General features: G+C 37.3%; 1 protein-coding gene across 2 annotated transcripts in view; it reads right to left on the bottom strand.

The window, feature by feature from the left end:
- STPG4 (sperm-tail PG-rich repeat containing 4) overlaps positions 1–17,341 on the bottom strand; it is a 57,945-nt gene that overhangs the window by 13,312 nt on the left and 27,292 nt on the right. The window contains exons 5-6 of one of the 2 annotated variants that reach the window (XM_087717673.1): positions 16,834–16,938; positions 14,801–15,018 (exon numbers count right to left, since the gene is read on the bottom strand). The exons of the other annotated variant lie outside the window; for it this stretch is intronic. Of the exons in view, the coding sequence (XP_087573799.1) occupies positions 14,902–15,018; positions 16,834–16,938 (222 nt within the window). The 3' untranslated portion in view covers positions 14,801–14,901. Of the gene's footprint in view, positions 1–14,800; positions 15,019–16,833; positions 16,939–17,341 lie in introns of those variants that run through there. 2 annotated transcript variants of the gene reach the window in all.

Below are 17,341 nucleotides of genomic sequence, written 5' to 3'. Positions count from 1 at the left end.
CAGGAAACATCTACCCAGGTTTGTGAGTTCACGTCAAGTTTCTCTGCTTATTAGGTTATCAAATGCTCCATCGTTGCAGTAATGCGATCTTTTATGCAAACCATGAAAGATGTACAATTTCCCTTCCCTTTCAAGGAGTTAAAAGTATTATTATTTCTCAAATCACCACTAATACCACTGCTAAACTCTTGTGATTTGATATGACAATAAGAGGTTCAGAAACAAGCTAAAGTTTAAGTAGGAAAACACGGTCAACAAAATGCTATAGTGCAAGAGATAGCCCATGAGTTTCTGTACCTGGACCATTGTTGTCCAGAGGATTCCCTACCAGATAGTTTTTACCATTTTTAAAAAAAGAAATCTTAAAAGCTGGACATATTACAGAAAAAATAAAATATTGCCTATCATGCCAATACATCTGCGTGGATGCAGGGGGCCTTTAGCTCATCTATTCTAGACTGTGAATGGACCCAGTATGGCTAAAGACTGACATACTGAACTGTACAATATTAGAGCCAAAGCCTTTAAGAAAATGGGATTTAATGGCAAGTGACAAAAGGGTAATCCATCTTTATGCCCAAATATCCCTACAGAAGCTAAAGGCATTGCATCCCTTTCAGAAATAATGGTCCAGAACTGGTCCAAAAGAGACCTGGAATTTGCAAGAATTCTTCCATATGAATACCTGCTACTTTCATTCTCCAATTCATAGATTGGAAGCTTTGCTAAAAGACCTAAAGAGAAAATAAATGCTATTGCAAGCCTGAAGAAATCTTTGTTCCTTATGTATTTTTGTTAACTCATTTCACATCTCTTAGGATTATTGCCTGCTGTTTTGACAGCCTGAAAATACAGCTGTTTGCTACAATAATCCTTGTTGTACCGTATGTAGGAAACTAGGAGGAAAAATAGCTGAAACTATATATTGGGGGGGGGGGGTGGAGGAGAAGCCCATATGTAAAGATTAAAGGAAAAAATGATACAGGGAAATAGTCACAGTCTTCCTGATGCTTTCAATTAAGTCACTCTGAGCTACTGCAATAGAAAGAAAGGAAGGTGTGTTCATATTTTGGCCACATGTACATTCAAATCCACAGAAAAAGGGGAAAACAGTTTCCCATTCATTTGAGAGGTCTTGGGAAACAGTAGAGGAACCTTAGATTAAATCAAAAATCTCCATTCTCTAGACCAGCCAGATTGTCAGTAGCAAAGCAGTACATTTCCATAATCTGCCACAAATAGTAAATAAATTACAGACAATTGTCTTGAATTCCAAATTAATAATGTTGGAAGTAGAATTGAAATTCCAGATGCAGTCTCCAAACTGTGGACTTCCAATAAATATAATTTAGATGCTGGTATATCGGGTCAGGCAATCTTTTGGTGATCAAGCCGCCACTTAACATTGGGAGGGGGCAGGGGTGAAATTCAGCAGGTTCTGACAGGTTCTGGAGAACTGGTAGCGGAAATTATGAGTAGTTCAGAGAACCAGCAAATACCACCTCTGGTTGATCCCAGAGTGGGGAGGGAATGGGGATTTTGCAGTATCCTTCCCCTGCCACGCCACCAAGCCACGCCAACAGAACTGGTAGTTAAAAAAAATTGAATTTCACCACTGGAAGGGGGTTATATAGTGGATCAGAAGATTATTTAAAATGCAAATAAGGGCAGTATGTGAGGAGTGGGGGATAGGAGTTTCTGTTTCTTTTTCCACTTTGGAAAGGAATAATGGAGGGGAGGTGTTTTTTTTAAAAAAAAAAACCCTACATTAAGATAAAATTAGGAGTGCTGACTTTATAGATTTCCCACTTAAACACCACAAGAATTCATATTCTGCTATTGTGTCTGGAGAATCATTCAGATGCTGCATGTAGCCTTGATGCCTCAAATTACACATGGTGTATGGATGTAATGTCATGATGAATTTAGGTCTTTCTCTTTTAATTATAAATTATAACCAGGGTCAAGAGTATTATTACATTCTAGGGAGAAGGGCTACCTCAGGTAGCATGTGTTGGAGAATAGCAAGGTTAAAAAGCCACAAGCCTTGTTTGTACCTTTAAGACGATCTGTGGTTGTGAGGATGGCATAACTTATTGTGTTAAAATATACTTAGAGACCTTCCCACATTTGGAGTATCTTTTTACCAGCATATTCACACCAGGTGGCATGAGTTTTTCACATTGTGAACAAAGATTTAAATGGAAGGCTGCCATTTTATCTCAGCCTAATAATTCCAGCTGCTACCAAACTTGGGGAGATGCCTGCCCTTATATCCTCTCTCTAACTAGTATGTGAGAGAGATAGGAGTCCCACAACCTGTGTGACTTTCTGCCAAATTAAAAGATGATAAAAATGAAATAAACTCTAATGTGCTGGATCTGAGCGTTATAATGTTGAGGCTAGAGAAATCAACCAAATCTCATTTAGAGGAGAACTAGACCAATTTCTAGAAGGATACATAAAATAAAAAGTTCTGGTAAAGCACAGTATGATGCTGATCTTTTCTTTCTTAAATCTTGCTGTAAAGCAGTTCGAGGCTGAGAAACCATAAATTTCTGAGCCTATATGGAAACAATAAATAGAAATAATAGGCTTTAAATAGGCTTAGTGGTCCATTGAATCTGCCCTTTGAGTTTATTTGTTTTTGTATGGTTTTTATTTATTTATTATTTTAATCACAATGTTTATATCTTATTTATTTTTGTTTTGTTTTTTAATTTTTTGTTGGATGATGGACATGTTTATCCCAAGCATGTTTAAATTCATTTACTAATGATTGATCCACTACCTCCTCTGGAAATTGATTTCAAGCTTCCACTCCTCTTTCTGGGAAGTAATATTTTCTAATGTTACTTTTGAACTTACCATCTGTCAGTTTGAGGTCATGCCCCATTTTCTTGATTTTTGCTTAATATTGAAAATATTGCCTTACAGAACCACACACTTATTCACACTCTTATTATATTTATAGGTTGCAATCATGTCACCCTTTCCCTTATGTCCTACAGGTAATATATATTCAGTTCTTCCGATGTTTCCTGATATGTTTTGTCCCTCAGACTTTTGCTTCTATCCAAAGTCCATGTCTGTGATAAAGCAATGTAGAGGATATGTTTCATCCCATTTGACATGAGGGATTATTTTCACACCAATATGAAGCCAGTCAGCTTCCAATTGAACAGCAAATTGAACATATTATCTTTAACCACAGCAACTAAGTGCCTTGAGCCACCCCTATCTGGAATGTAGATTTTCTTCTCAGTGCTAGCTTGGGATTTTACTGGATTATTTTAACTATATTTGGTATATTTTATATCCTTTTAAACTTGTTTTCAACTTTTTTATTGGCCATTACCTTAAAAATGGTGCTCTGAAGCGATAATAAATAAACCCAATCTGTTTTAGTTTTTCATTTTAGCCTAAAGAGGATAGCTTGTCTGTTTCTATCACAATAGCTTCAACTTTATGATTCTTGAAGGATTGACAAGTTAGACTCCGAAGGTGTATCTATAGAAAGATAGATCTTAAAAGAAATTAAAGTTGATGAAATGAATAGATTTTTTCACTGTCCTTATATAACCTACTGGATGTCGGTGCAAGACTTTCTGTCAGTATTGATAGAGATAAAATGATTTGCGATCCAAGCTAGATATTGAAGCATTAAGTTAATGCATTATAATAGGCAAAATCATAATGTGATTTGTAGCATTTCTGGCTAAGGCAATCTCAGTATAATTTTCTGAAAGTTAAAAAAATAAGAAACAGAAAATTGTGAGTTTGGCTAAGGAAAGAATCCAAAAAAGTGAGAAGACTAGGTAGAACCAGGAGAGCAATCCACCTAATACACACACACAAACACACACACACACACACACACACACACACACAAACGAGAGAGGTGGGGATTCCTTCTCTCTTAGAATATGGCAGCTTTTGTTTGGTCTGAATGATATAGATATAATGAGGTATATGTATATTTAAGGCAAATACTGTATTTAAAAAATTGCAAAACTATTACCAATTATTTCTTCCCATCCAGCAAATTGTGTTCTAAGTCCCATCTATTACATTGGGTTATCATATGGGACTCAGGAAGCAGGGCTGAAATTTGACTGGATTGGGTGAACCGGTAGGGACAATTTGAAGTGGTTCACTGAACTGGTAGAAATCACCCCTGTTTGGCCCCGAGAGTTGGGTAAGTAGTGGAAAGGCTTATTTAAATTTAAGTGTTATGTACATATATTTTTCCCCAAAATATACTTTTATTATACTTCTAATATACTTTTCATTGCTACCAGGATCTTGTTACTATGTTCAATTTTCCAGGTCAGTGAAACATCAGAGCATGTGCTAAGATGATGCTGACCCTCGGCCACAATATCCCAAGACTCCCCTCCTTCCATTCTGAAAGGGGGTTGAAATGGAAACTTGCTGGAATATTAGCAGGGAAATAGACTCTCCTATTACCTCAGAAAGATAGTTTAGAAAAGCTGCATAGCATCCAGCGTTTTTGACTTTCAAGAAAGAGAACCGGCAAAGAGCAATCAGTGCACTTCACCTTGCCCCATAGTTAAAGCTAGTCCAGATGCAAAGAAAAAATATTTGGGAAGCCAATATAGCTAGGTTTCGGCAATGATTTCTTACTTCCTCAAGGCCTTTTGTACAACATTTCCGGTTAGAGACCTAGAAACCAAAGGTTCTTCTCAGACTGTTAAGAGCTGTGCTCTTGCTGAGTGAAGAAGAGCACTTTGAGAGGTTAGAAAAAAAGGTGAATGGGATCAAAGATGGGTATTTAATGGCCAATTTTATTGACTTGATAATAAGCATCTGATAAGATACTTATCAAAGCATCCCCGAAACTCTTTTTTTTTGTTTGTTTCTCAGAAAACTTTATTTTCTCCAATATTCTCTGAGGAATGTGAAATTCTCCCCTCCCCCCTCTCTTTTTCTCTCTCATCTCCCCTTGTAAGGCAGCTGGTCTTTTGCCCAAGGGAGGCTCAGCCATTCCTTAAGTATATTTACAAAAGAAGCACTTATACACAAAACAACATTCCTGACTCTTGCAAGAATAATAAACAATTTTAAAAGTTGAATTATTATAATCCTTTAGAAAGTTTGTCAATGTGAACAATTCTTTTTTCATCTTGATTATAATACAACGGAAATTCACTGGCTACTTAGACTCTTAGAATATTTTACAATTAGTGCGTATGCCCTGAACATGTCCACTGACAATTCCTTATTCATTACAGTAGTTATTATTACAATTAAGAACCAGATTCTTGGATGGAAATGAAACTACTAGATTATATTTAAATTATATTTCAACAATTTGGAATTTGTCTGTTTATGAAGAGTTTTGGATCTATGGGCAGTCCTCAAGTTACAATATACTCTCCCAAAAGGTACTTATGACAAAGTTCTGATAGCCGTCACACCCACTGTAATCATATGGCTCCATTTTGGGCACTAAACCTGCATTTAGAGGTATTTGTATATGCTGATCTAAATGAGCTACTCTATATTTTAATGATTCTGATGCTGTCCCTAAACTTCCAGCTATCAAATATTGTTCACTGTATTCTTGCTAAGTTACCATGAATATACAAGTACTCCATTTACTATGCATAATGTAATAAATACAGTGGTAGGAACATTGAAATATTATTTAGCAGCCCAATAAAACAACGTTCTCACATTCTTAATAACTCCACTTCTTCAAAGTTAAACTAACTCAAGACCACACTACATTCAGACATCAAAATTATAAGACTGTCTTCAACTTGTCTCCAGCTATATTTTGAGACTGTGATTGGGAGGAAGAGATGGAAGTAAACTATCTATGTGAGCATTTTGAACATGTGAATCAGAATTTCAGCTATCCAAGTAAGTACTGAGCTAAGAAGAACAATCAAAATATTGTGCTTCCATGTACAAATGTTTAAAGAGGTATATTGGGTCAATTGACTTGTTTAGCTGGATATCTTCCTCACTCACTCTATGAACCAATGCCTGTAGGAGATACGTATACTGTATATGCATGAATTTATTTCATTTAACTAGCTAATTCTTTGTCTGCTAGTTTAAGTCCAGCCATTTACTGTCCAGTTCATTGAAAACACTTCTTACATCTTAGACAAAACATTGGACCATTCTTTTATATCTATAAGATGTTTGAGCATTCATTTATATCCGTTTGAGCATTCATTTATATCAATACAACTGCTCTTGAGAGGAATTTACCTGCATAAAGGTCGGCAATGAGCACAATCCATTTTTCAGCTGGGTGCCAATCAAGTTGAGAACAGAAGTGCAAGTTAACCCTCATCATACATCTTGATTTGTCAGGATTCCGTTATGTCACAGGCGGTCGAGTTCTTCTACTATTTACAGGAGATGATAGGTATTCAAATCTTTTACTGGAATGTGGAATTGGACAGGCTGATTGGTAATTCATTGTGTATGCTTGATGCAAAAAAGACAAGAGATGCTTTAATTTATAAGAAATATTAAAAAAAATGTTTAAATTATTTTATTAAGAGTTGGTGAAGCAGATAGTCTGTAAGAAGTTGCATTTGTATAGCATTGTTTTAAAGTAAGTGATTATTTTAGTTTTGAACTCTTTGGGACTAAATCTTGCCCCCAACAATAAATGGCTTCTCTTTCTTCTCCTTGTGCTTTTTATTGGATACTGTTTTGTTAATTTAAACAAAATATATAAACATGTGTGCACTCAAATAATCAAAACTAAATTTTGCACCTAGATCGGAAGATTGAACGGAAGCAAGGGAGTTTCATCTGTGCCCCACTTACATGCCCAATGGCCAAGGGGAGTTGTCAGGAGACTTCATTACACTTAGAGCAATAGTTTAATACCAGCTCTGAGTACTTGTTCAGGCAAAAGATTGGACGCTAATCTATTTGTGATAAGAGGGCAGGTAGGACTGTCCACAGGTGGCTTTTTTAATGGGTAAAGAGTAGCTCCCAAATGGAAGTTGGGTTAAGTAAATGTTTGTGAATGTTTCTGAGTGTTCGAAGGGAATCAGTCAGAGAAGCAATTGACAAGGAGTTGATCTCCCTGTTTGAATCGTCTGAGCTGGCTTATGTGACAGGATGCATGACTTGAAAGAAGAATACTCAAATGAGGATATATATGAGATCATATATATACATTATTTAGTAGGGAAAGAACAGATAGATCTATGGGTATTACTGAAATCTGGCTGAGCAAGGAGGACAGTATCACCCTCTCAGAAATTTGCTCAGCTGGGTTTTCTTCCGTCAGCAGTGTCAATGCCAAGAACAGAGACGGGAAAGGGTTGCATTCATTAAGGCCTTCATCCTTAAATAGAATAGGCTAGAATTCTTTATTGGCCAAGTGTGATTGGACCGCAGAGACAAATTAGGGTTTCTACTGATGTAGTGAATACCCTGCTGCCAATGGAATCCCTTTACATGGTCTTAATTGTGGTCTGAGGCAGATTTTGGAGACCTGTTGCCTTTTGTCAATAGGTGAGTACAGATATGAAGAAAGATAGACATGCACACACAGCTAACAAGTGAATAAAACAGTGTTTACTACTATCCAAGTTTGATGCATAGTATCTTTGTAATAATTCTAGTAAGTTAGTGTGTATATAGTGACCAAATGTATGCATAAGCATCTATACTAACAATATTAACAGAGTTTTAGCTAAAATTATTCCAATTGTCTACTCCTTTGCTTTATAATTTCAGAGACTATACATTCATTATTATAAAGGACAGCCTTTATTTTAGAAAACTGTCTTTTAGATATATATTTTCAAAAACTCACTTTTATCCTTTATTTTGGTCATTTGATTTCTACCATAAATTGTACCACATAAAATCCAGTCTTTCACATTCATGTAAAAAAATATGGAATTGAATTGCCTTTCAAACTAAATGTACATATATACTTGATTTCAGATATTTTTATTAGGATATTTTTTATAAAGCTTGACTTGCTCTTGAATTTATTTATTTCGTTATATTTACAGATATGGCCACTTGTCTCATAGACAAGTGACTTTTGAAATTTCCTTTGTAAAGCAAACTTATAGGTATAAACAATTAAAATAATATAAACCTCTTTCAGATTTGCCCACTTTTCAGTTTTCTCCTTTATTTTTTTCTAAGAAAATATGGCTACTGTATTTAACATAAAATGTTTAGCTGCTAATTTCTTGCCAACTCCTTACATGCTAACAAGTAAGCATGTTTTCCTGCCTGCCTATTGCAACAATATTCAAGTTAACTATTCTGACCCCTTCATGCCTCATTCTCCAGCACATGAAGCCCTTGACATTTGCTTCCCCGTGGCCTATGGTCCAGAACTAAATTTTCCTTTCTGCAGATCCTTTGCTGTTTCTTATTAATTTATCTTCTTTGAAGGCGTCCAATAACGCAGGTATCCTTTATCCCAGTAGTTAATACTATAGAAAACTAGCTGATTTCTCATGATCTTATCACCTCACAGGGTTTGGTTTGGAAGTAATATGCAATTATAATTATGTTGTAGCTGTACACCTTGACTTGTTCTTATCTGTCCTTTATTGCATATTGTAAGACTTTGAGCATGCAACAATTTTACCCCTTGAGTAATTATCAATATAATTTCCAAACTCATGGCCTTTCTGGAAATCCCACACCTAATAAAATCAAAGCACTATACTGTGTGTATGTGAGTGTATGTCTGTACCTCTGTGTGTAAATCCCTCCATAACAGATGTGCTCAACTTGAAGCCAATTAGCATGATCACCTTCCAAAATTATTATTCTGCTGTATACCTTAATTCCACTAACAAAACAAAACCAGTTATGGCTACTGGAGTTTTTGGTTTCTCCTCCAAACTTGGTTTTTACTGGAGTTTTATCCTTCTTTTCCCTCCCTCTCCCTCCCCCTCTGTCTCTTTTTCTCTCACACACACATAACACACACACACACACACACACACACACACACAACTAATTGTATTTATGTGTCACACACAACCTTATGTACAAATGACTACAACTGAGAATTAATTCCATTATATATATGGAATATATTATTGGAATATTTAGTACACCTGTTAATATGGTCCACCCTAAATGTCTCATGGAACTTCTTCGGAGTGCTTGGGGACTTTCCTAAGGATTTGGCATGCATCTTTATCTTGGCCCTGGTCAATTTCTACCAAGTTCTTGAAGACCTGGCTATGCACCTGGGTCTGAAGTTTGGAGTATATGAAGGCTATATTAATACCAATTACAATATCTCTCAGCTGCTAATTGCATTTAATTTCTTTTTTATAATCATTTTGACCGTTTTAATTGTTTTTATTATGGTGGCTGCCCAGAGTCAGTGGTTTGAGAAGGGAAGCTATATACAAATTGAATAAATAAATATGTAAAATTAATAGGACAAGTACTGAATGAAATTTCTCCCACAGGTTCTCCTTCTGGATAACAATCTCAAGCCACTCCCTGGCTCTCCGAAGAGCTATGAGAGATGAAGCATGTTAAAAGATGCCTGCAATAACAATGGGAAAAGAATGAGATATTATACCTTAATTGGACCAACATGCTGGCAAGAAGAGCAGCAGAGCATGTCTATTATCTTCATTCTGCCCTCCAGTTCTTGCCTGACATCCAGTCTCAAGCTAAATCTTATTCTTTTAGGGTAGGTTTGGAAGAACAAGTTGTCTGCAGGCTGTTCTGCTGTTGTTGCAGACTTCTTTAAGGATAAAGCCACTCTTGTTCTCTTAGGTCTAATGCTCAACTAGACAGGAGATATGTGCAATGAGAAGGGATGATGCTTCACAATATTCTTTTGAGTTTGTGGAACCTGAGGACATGGATAAGGTGCTCGGTAATATTAGCTTTGCCTCTTGTGGGTTGGATTCATGCCACTTCTGGCTCTTCCAGGTTGCCAGATGCGATATGTACAGCTAGAGCTGGAAAGTGATTGATACCCCTCTGAGGGAAATAAGATACTACTTGTCTTGAAGGAGGCAGTGGTAGGCTCTCTGGAGACCATCTCTCTTCTAAGCAAAACCCCACTGCATAGACTCAGATTCCAATTTTCTTTTTTTCAGTGACATTTTTTGAGAAGGCAGTGTTGAATCAGCTACAGAGGATCCTATAGGAATTCCAGTCAGGATTCAAGCCCAGAATAGAACATTATGGCCATGTGGACTTAGCAGCATTTTGCTATTGTTATTATCCTTTTAGACTGACTTACATGGGCTGAGAAACTGAAGGAACCATCTTAGAGCATTTCAACTCCTTCTTCAATAAGCAGATCCACTTGGTAGTAATAGAAGCAAAGCAATCAAACCAGTGGTTGCTCCAATATGGAGTGTCTTCTCCATATACTATTGAACATTTATATAAAAGTGCTGTAAGAAATTATTTCTTTATGTAAGTGAAGTATTGTCAATGCACAGATGACTAGCATAAGCCAGGGAAATAAAGATTTGGAAGTGTGTCGGCTGTGAGAGAAATATCCATTATGGTCGCTGGTCTGATAGCTTTCCCTCTGAATGAGCAAGTGTGTGATTGGGGTGGGTGGGTGTTGGATTCATGCTTCCTACTTGAAGAGCACGTGGACTCTGTAGATAGGGAGACTTTTCTTCACCTTTAGCTAGTATGCCCTGCCTAGATCAGGAAGCACTGGCAACAGTAACTCACACTTATCACCACCTGTTCAGGCTCTTAAAATGTGCTTAGATAGGGCTGCCTTTGAAGATGACTCAGAAACTATGAGTGATAAAGAATGCAGAGGTCAGTCTCTTAGCAGGATAAATCCACTATTATAAAATAACACCTTATAGAAATTTGGAGGCCGTGATTCTGCATGGACTGTAAGGACACTTAGAGAAAGTCCACTCAAGGTCCAGGTCTCTGAGACATGTGCAAGAGCTTCAAGTCAGTAGGTGGACCATCTCAGTGGTTGCCCACATATTATGGAATATGATGACTACAAAGGTATAATTGGACACTTCTCTCTTGGCATTCAGAATATTTCTATTTAAACCTTTTGGTATTGAACAGGCATTCAACATTTAGTTGATTATTATTGGGAAACCATATTTTTAATTGTGGTGTAATGATGGCGTTATGCATGTATTTACCATTGTGGGAGTGTTTATTTTGTCTCTTGCATTGCTATTTTTTGAAGAAATGAATAAAGTGAAGTAAAACAAAATATGAAGTAAACTGCCAGCAAGTTAGGAATTAGTATTTAATTAGAAGATACAATTAAAAACCAACCAAGGAAGAGCTGTGTTCTTTCCTGGTTCATCCATTTTTTGATCTTGAAGGTACCAGATAATTTGGCTAGCAGACAAGCAAAGAATTGTCCACTGCAATGGTGCCTGTGCAGGAAAACTACAAATGATTGATGATTTATATATCACTTTCTTGTATTACATTTTCTTAAAAATTCTACATAGTGCTATCCAGGAGAAAAGATGCTAGGCTGGAAATTGATGGATTTTTCTCCATTTGTGCTTTAAGTAATTTTATTGCTTTCAGGTTTTCACTCTCATTTGTCTGATCTCCATATCAGCTTGAGATTGTTTCAATTGTACAATATTTCTTTTTATGCGCCCCTCTCTTTACTCATGTACACTAGAGGATTTTTACAATGCAGCCTTGGCTTTTATATACATTTTTGCAATGTTGTTATTGTAATGTATTTTTATGTTGTTTCAGTAATATATTCATGGAGGGTTACTTTTCCCTAGGATCTGCAACTTGCTACATATTATTATTATTTTGATTGAAGAAATACACTGCAAAGTTCAGAGAAGGGTACATTGAAGGCAAGAATTGGGTCTGATTGTCTAAAAAATTGAACAATGTATTTATTATCAAGCCAAAAATTGGCATTATCGCAGCTTGGAGATTCTGGAAAATACAAGGAATTTGTTTTGATTAAGTGATGTTTCTAGAGATTCTCTTTCTGCCTCAAGTAACTGTAACAAGAATAATATCTTCTCTCAAAAGGCTCCATGTAAATAATATTGAGGCAAAATGAGAAGTGGCAACTTGGTAAAATGTCATAGAGCATGTATAAGGTTTCTTGCCTAGGCAGGGGATTGGACTAGAAGACCTCCAAGGTCCCTTCCAACTCTGGTATTGTATTGTATTGTATTGTATTGTATTGTATTGTATTGTATTGTATTGTATTGTATTGTATTGTATTGTATTGTATTGTATTGTATTGCTTGTCCTTTCAGAAAATGGCTGCCACTATAGATCTGCCCAATCACAGATATTTGCCCAAAGGACTAAGGCTAGGATTGAATATTGGCTAGGGAGAACTGGGGAATGCAAAGTAGAGGCTGAACTGAAAGAACTGGATTCTCTTGCTGCCAAACCAGAAGGACCCAAACTAAAGTAGCCAACAGGAAGTGGGCAGATCCCAATCACTAGGACTTAAGTGACCACTTCCTCAGCAAAACAGCCAAGGAAGCATACCAGATTTATCAGATTAAGACAGAAAAGAATATTGTTAAACCAAGACAGCTAAAGATAACTTAAGGCTTCCTTTGGCATACACAGAGAATCAGATGAAAATGAGAGGGTGCAAAGAAAGAAGTTGGTGGAGCATGTTGATGCTATGAAAAGATGCAAGCGAAATTCTAGGGTGTGGATCTCCTCTGCTACATACTGTTGACCTTCGTTCTCAAGAGTGCACTATCAGTTTATCACTGCCACAGCCTTCAAATCTTTTTCAAGTCAAACCCAACCCCATTGCAGAGTTGTAAAAATTCCTGCAAGATTACTACAATGCTACCACAGCCTTTTCAACACGTGAACCAGCAGCTTCCCCCCAACCTTTCTGGCACATTCGTATTATCACTTGACATTCTCATTTGACTACAGAAGTGCTGAAGGGCTCTGCCAGCTGAAGTTTCTGAACTTTGAGGCTTGCTTTCAAGTTAATGAATTTTAATAGCACATGGGGGAGGGGGGATAGCAGTGCAATTAAGATTAGGGAGATAGGTAGTAAATTAATGTTAAGGAATAATAAAGGACTATACTTTATTCTGAGAAGTCGATTTGCAAGATCCCCTTTGATAATGATTAGTAATCCGGAGAGACTTTGCTCCATTTATCAATGATTTGCTTCCACTGAAATTCTTTGCTGACTCAGGTTTTCCATGTTATATTGTACAAAGTGAGGCAGAAATGTCCTTTGGGAGCAATATACTATTGGAAACCTAGAAGTAAAGGCAATGAATGAACTGGATATGAGGAGAACTTTCCCTAGATTAAAGGTCTCCATTTCAGCAGGATGCCTTGAGCCAGCTGAACAGTCTGGGTCCCAGAACTGCCCATCACGGATGGCTGCAACGTCACAAGTTGAAGCAATACACATTTTCTAAAAGGGGAGGAGAGGCATTAATCCATTTCTGCGAATGCCTTCCTCTCATAGTCTGGGGAGCCCATTTTCATGGCTTTCAGAGCCCATTTAAGTTCTGCCAAAAGTTAATGGCAAGCCCTTCCCACTACAAAGCTTTTGTGTGCAGTCCCTAGACCCCAAAGGGCCCTTCGCCTCCTTCCCAGATGCCTAATACCATCAATCTTCACTGACTCCCTCCCTGTATCAACCTGGCATGCTTATTTCATGCCTATTTTATTGCCACAGTCAATCCCTAAATTTTGCACATTGTTGTGCATAATACAGGTAGTCCTCGATCACAATTGGGTCCAAAATTTCTGTTGCTAAGCAAGACAGTTGTTAAATGAACTTTGCCCTATTTTACGACCTTTCTTGCCACAGCTATTACGTGAATCACTACAGTTGTTAAGTTAGTAACACCATTGTTAAGTATATCTGGCTTCTTCCTTGATTTTGCTTGTCAGAAAGTCACGAAAGGTAATCAGATGACTTCAGGACACTGCAACTATCCTAAATACCAGTTACCAACCATCTGAATTCTGGAGATGCTGCAACAGTTATAAGTGTGAAAACCAGTCATAAGAAACATTTTTCAGTGCCATTGTAACTTTGAACAGTCACTAAACAAATGGTTGTAAGTCGAGGACTACCTGTACTTAGGGAAAGCTAGAACAGTAACAATTTAATCATTAAAGACATGACGAGACCTTGAAACAGCCATCATCTCAGCCAAGCCTAACTAACAAACAAGCATATGCCAAACCACAACCAATTCCCCTTTCTCCAACACACAGTTCTTTCAAATAGAATATTTTCCAGGATTTAGGGAAAAAAAGATTGCAAAGAAAGAAGTTCTAGATTTCTTATAGTAATGATTAGTTTATTTTTAAAGAATAAGCATTTTCACTTCTTTTTACGATTTTTCTGGCCTACTAAATGTAGTCTTTTGAGTGGATATAAACTATTTTTGCAGAGTTTGAAACTCTGTAAAGAGACCAGTGTATGCTATTGATTACAATGCCATTATTTTGAAATAAGCTATTCATTTATCATAGATAACACCCGGGGAAATCTGGGAAGGTTGAATGAGAAATAGAAAGGTTTGGCATTTAGATATGCTGGCACCAAATGATCCTTCTTATCGGGAAAAAGATGAGAAGGCCAATCCTTTTGGATAACTTAAGTCATCTCTATTCTCTTTCTCTTCCAATGCTGACCTTGCATTTAGCAAATACTGCTGTCTCTGAATGATTTAAGTTCAGGCAAATTACAAAATATTCAGTCACAGGATATGCCATGATTTAACCACAGTTATAAAGTATGCCATGATTTAAAACCAAAAACAATCTAGGATGCTAAAAAAAAACATTGATCAAAATAGCATTTGCATAGATTAACAACATAATCATTTAAAATGAAGAGGAATAAAAATCAGGAAGCTTGTCTTAATGAAGGTGTCACAACGACGTATCCTTTGTATTCTAAAGTTCAGGAACGTTGCTAAAGAAAATAGTATGCTCCCGTCCAAGGCTGGCAATAGTTCTAGGCTGTCTTGGTGCCTGCTTGGTAGGCCAATAATATCCTGGACCAGGGACTTTCTGTACAGAATGAGATACAAACAAGAATTCTATAAGAAAACAACAACAATGCTAGTATTCACAGCTTGTTTAAATCACTCTGAGGTCTTTTTTTAAAATTTCTTGCTACCCCAAAAAATAAAATAAAACCCACCTCCAGAGCAGGTACTACTTGGACCTGTCTATGTGGAATCAGTCTGAGTTAAAGAAGATCATCTAGGTCAGTGTTTCTCAACCTTGGCAACTTGAAGATGCCCGGACTTCAACTCCCAGAATTCCCCAGCCAGCGAATGCTGGCTGGGGAATTCTGGGAGTTGAAGTCCGGACATCTTCAAGTTGCCAAGGTTGAGAAACACTGATCTAGGTAAGAATATCCTGTTAATTTCACCATTGAGGAGCATGTTTCAAAATATTGAAACAGGGAATGTAAGACCTGGTAATTATCTTGTTTCCCTGAAAATAAGACCTCCCTGGATAATAAGCTCAATCGGGCTTTTGAGCACCTGTGCTAAAATAAGCCCTCCTCAAAAAATATTGCAATACAGCAGTAGGGGGGGGGGTCCATGCTCGCTGCCTCCTGCACTTCAAAAATAAAAAGACCTCCCCGAAAATAAGGCCAAGTGCTCATTTCAGAGGTCAAAAGAAAATAAGAACCTGTCTTATTTTCGGGGAAACATGGTAGCTATTCTGAACCTCCTACTCTTTTGGCCCTTCCTGTCTATTGCATCGTTTCTCAACCTCAGCAATTTTAAGACGCTTGGATTTCAATAAGATGTCCTTAGCAACCAAAAGCAAATTCAAGATGATTAGAATTACAGTCCTTGAATCATAGACTTGGAAACAGGCCATTCAGGCTATCAGGTCCAACTCTTTTCTCAGTGCAAGAATCCAAATTAAATTATACTAACATTATGGTATGACTCATATGATTAAAGATAATGGATTGTATTCATCTACCAAACGAAAATATAATATCGCAAAATTCACAGACTAGTGCCTAGTTTTTCCCAGTAGCTTTATATTTGCTGCCAGCTTGCTACTGCAGGATGAATAATGCTAAATGAAATATTATACAGGTAGTCCTAGATTTATGGCCACAATTAAGCCCAAAATTTATGTTGCCAATTGAGCTATATATTAAGCGAGTTTTGCCTCATTTCATGACCTTTCTTGCCACAGTTGTTAAGTGAGGTAACCTGGTTGTTGAGTGAATCTGGCTTCCCCATTGCCTTTGCTTGTCAGAAGGTCGCAAAAGATGATCACATGATCCCAGGTCACTGCAACTGTCATAAATATGAACCAGTTGCCAAGCATCCACATTTTGATCACATGACCATGGAGATGTTGCAACAGTTGTAAGTGTGAAAAACAATCATAAGTCACTTTTTCAGATCCATTGTAACTTTGAACAGTCACTAACCAAATGGTTGTAAGTCAAGGACTACCTGAAATGGACTAGAATGCCCTAGTGTTTGGGCTTCATTTTGATATTTCAAGACTGAGCACACTTCCTTATTCCAGATTGCCCAACTTCAGAACAGATCCCAGGTGTATTGTCAAGTGGTGTTCTAATACATCAGGCAACCAGTCTGATCTTCTCCACAACCGGGTTTTATTTCCATGGATACAACTTAATAATGCCTGAATCTAAGTAACATTTACTGTCTCCATGTTTTCCTTTATATCTTGAAAATACTAGGTGTCCCCCCACCTCACCCCGCAAAAAAAGCTGAAAATCCAAAGGCTGAAAATAGAAGGTCTCCAAGAAAGTCAGGAACCCCAAGTCAGCCCTACAGCTGCAAGCACAGATTGAGCCATTATCAATGTTATACTCACAGTGTGAGCTGGCAATATTCGTGGTACTTTTGATACGAAGGACGATCGTATTGAAACTGGTTGGACATCCTTTATTTCATACTGCCCTGGGCCTGGACCTTGTATCTACAACGTAATAAAATGCTTCTTTTTTACAAGTTCCATATACATAAATAGTTCCATCACACTGTTGTTCCTAGCATTATGTAGTCTTAAAGACATTGCTAACGTAATCAACATTTTTACTCAGCGCAAGACAGCTACTCAATACTTGAAATACAGTTTGGAGGAAGGAAAGGTTTAGCTACAGCTATAGCTTTTCTGTACATGTCTGCTTATTTGCCCAAATATTTGGCTGTGTGGCTGCCTGTGGACAAGGAAATATCAAGGGTGACAATGCCCAGCACTTCACTTTGAGAACTTTCTTAGAGCAGGATTTCTCAACTATGGCAAGTCTAAGATGTGTGGACTTCAGCTCCCCTGAATGCCTCATCCAGCCACGCTGGCTGGGGAATTCTGAGGGTTAAAA

Source organism: Thamnophis sirtalis, unplaced genomic scaffold (assembly GCF_051295495.1).
Source record: "Thamnophis sirtalis isolate CommonGarterSnake01/CBP01778 unplaced genomic scaffold, rThaSir2_p1.2 scaffold_6, whole genome shotgun sequence".
Taxonomy (NCBI): Eukaryota; Metazoa; Chordata; class Lepidosauria; order Squamata; family Natricidae; genus Thamnophis; species Thamnophis sirtalis.
This window is presented reverse-complemented; position numbering and strand designations above follow the sequence as displayed.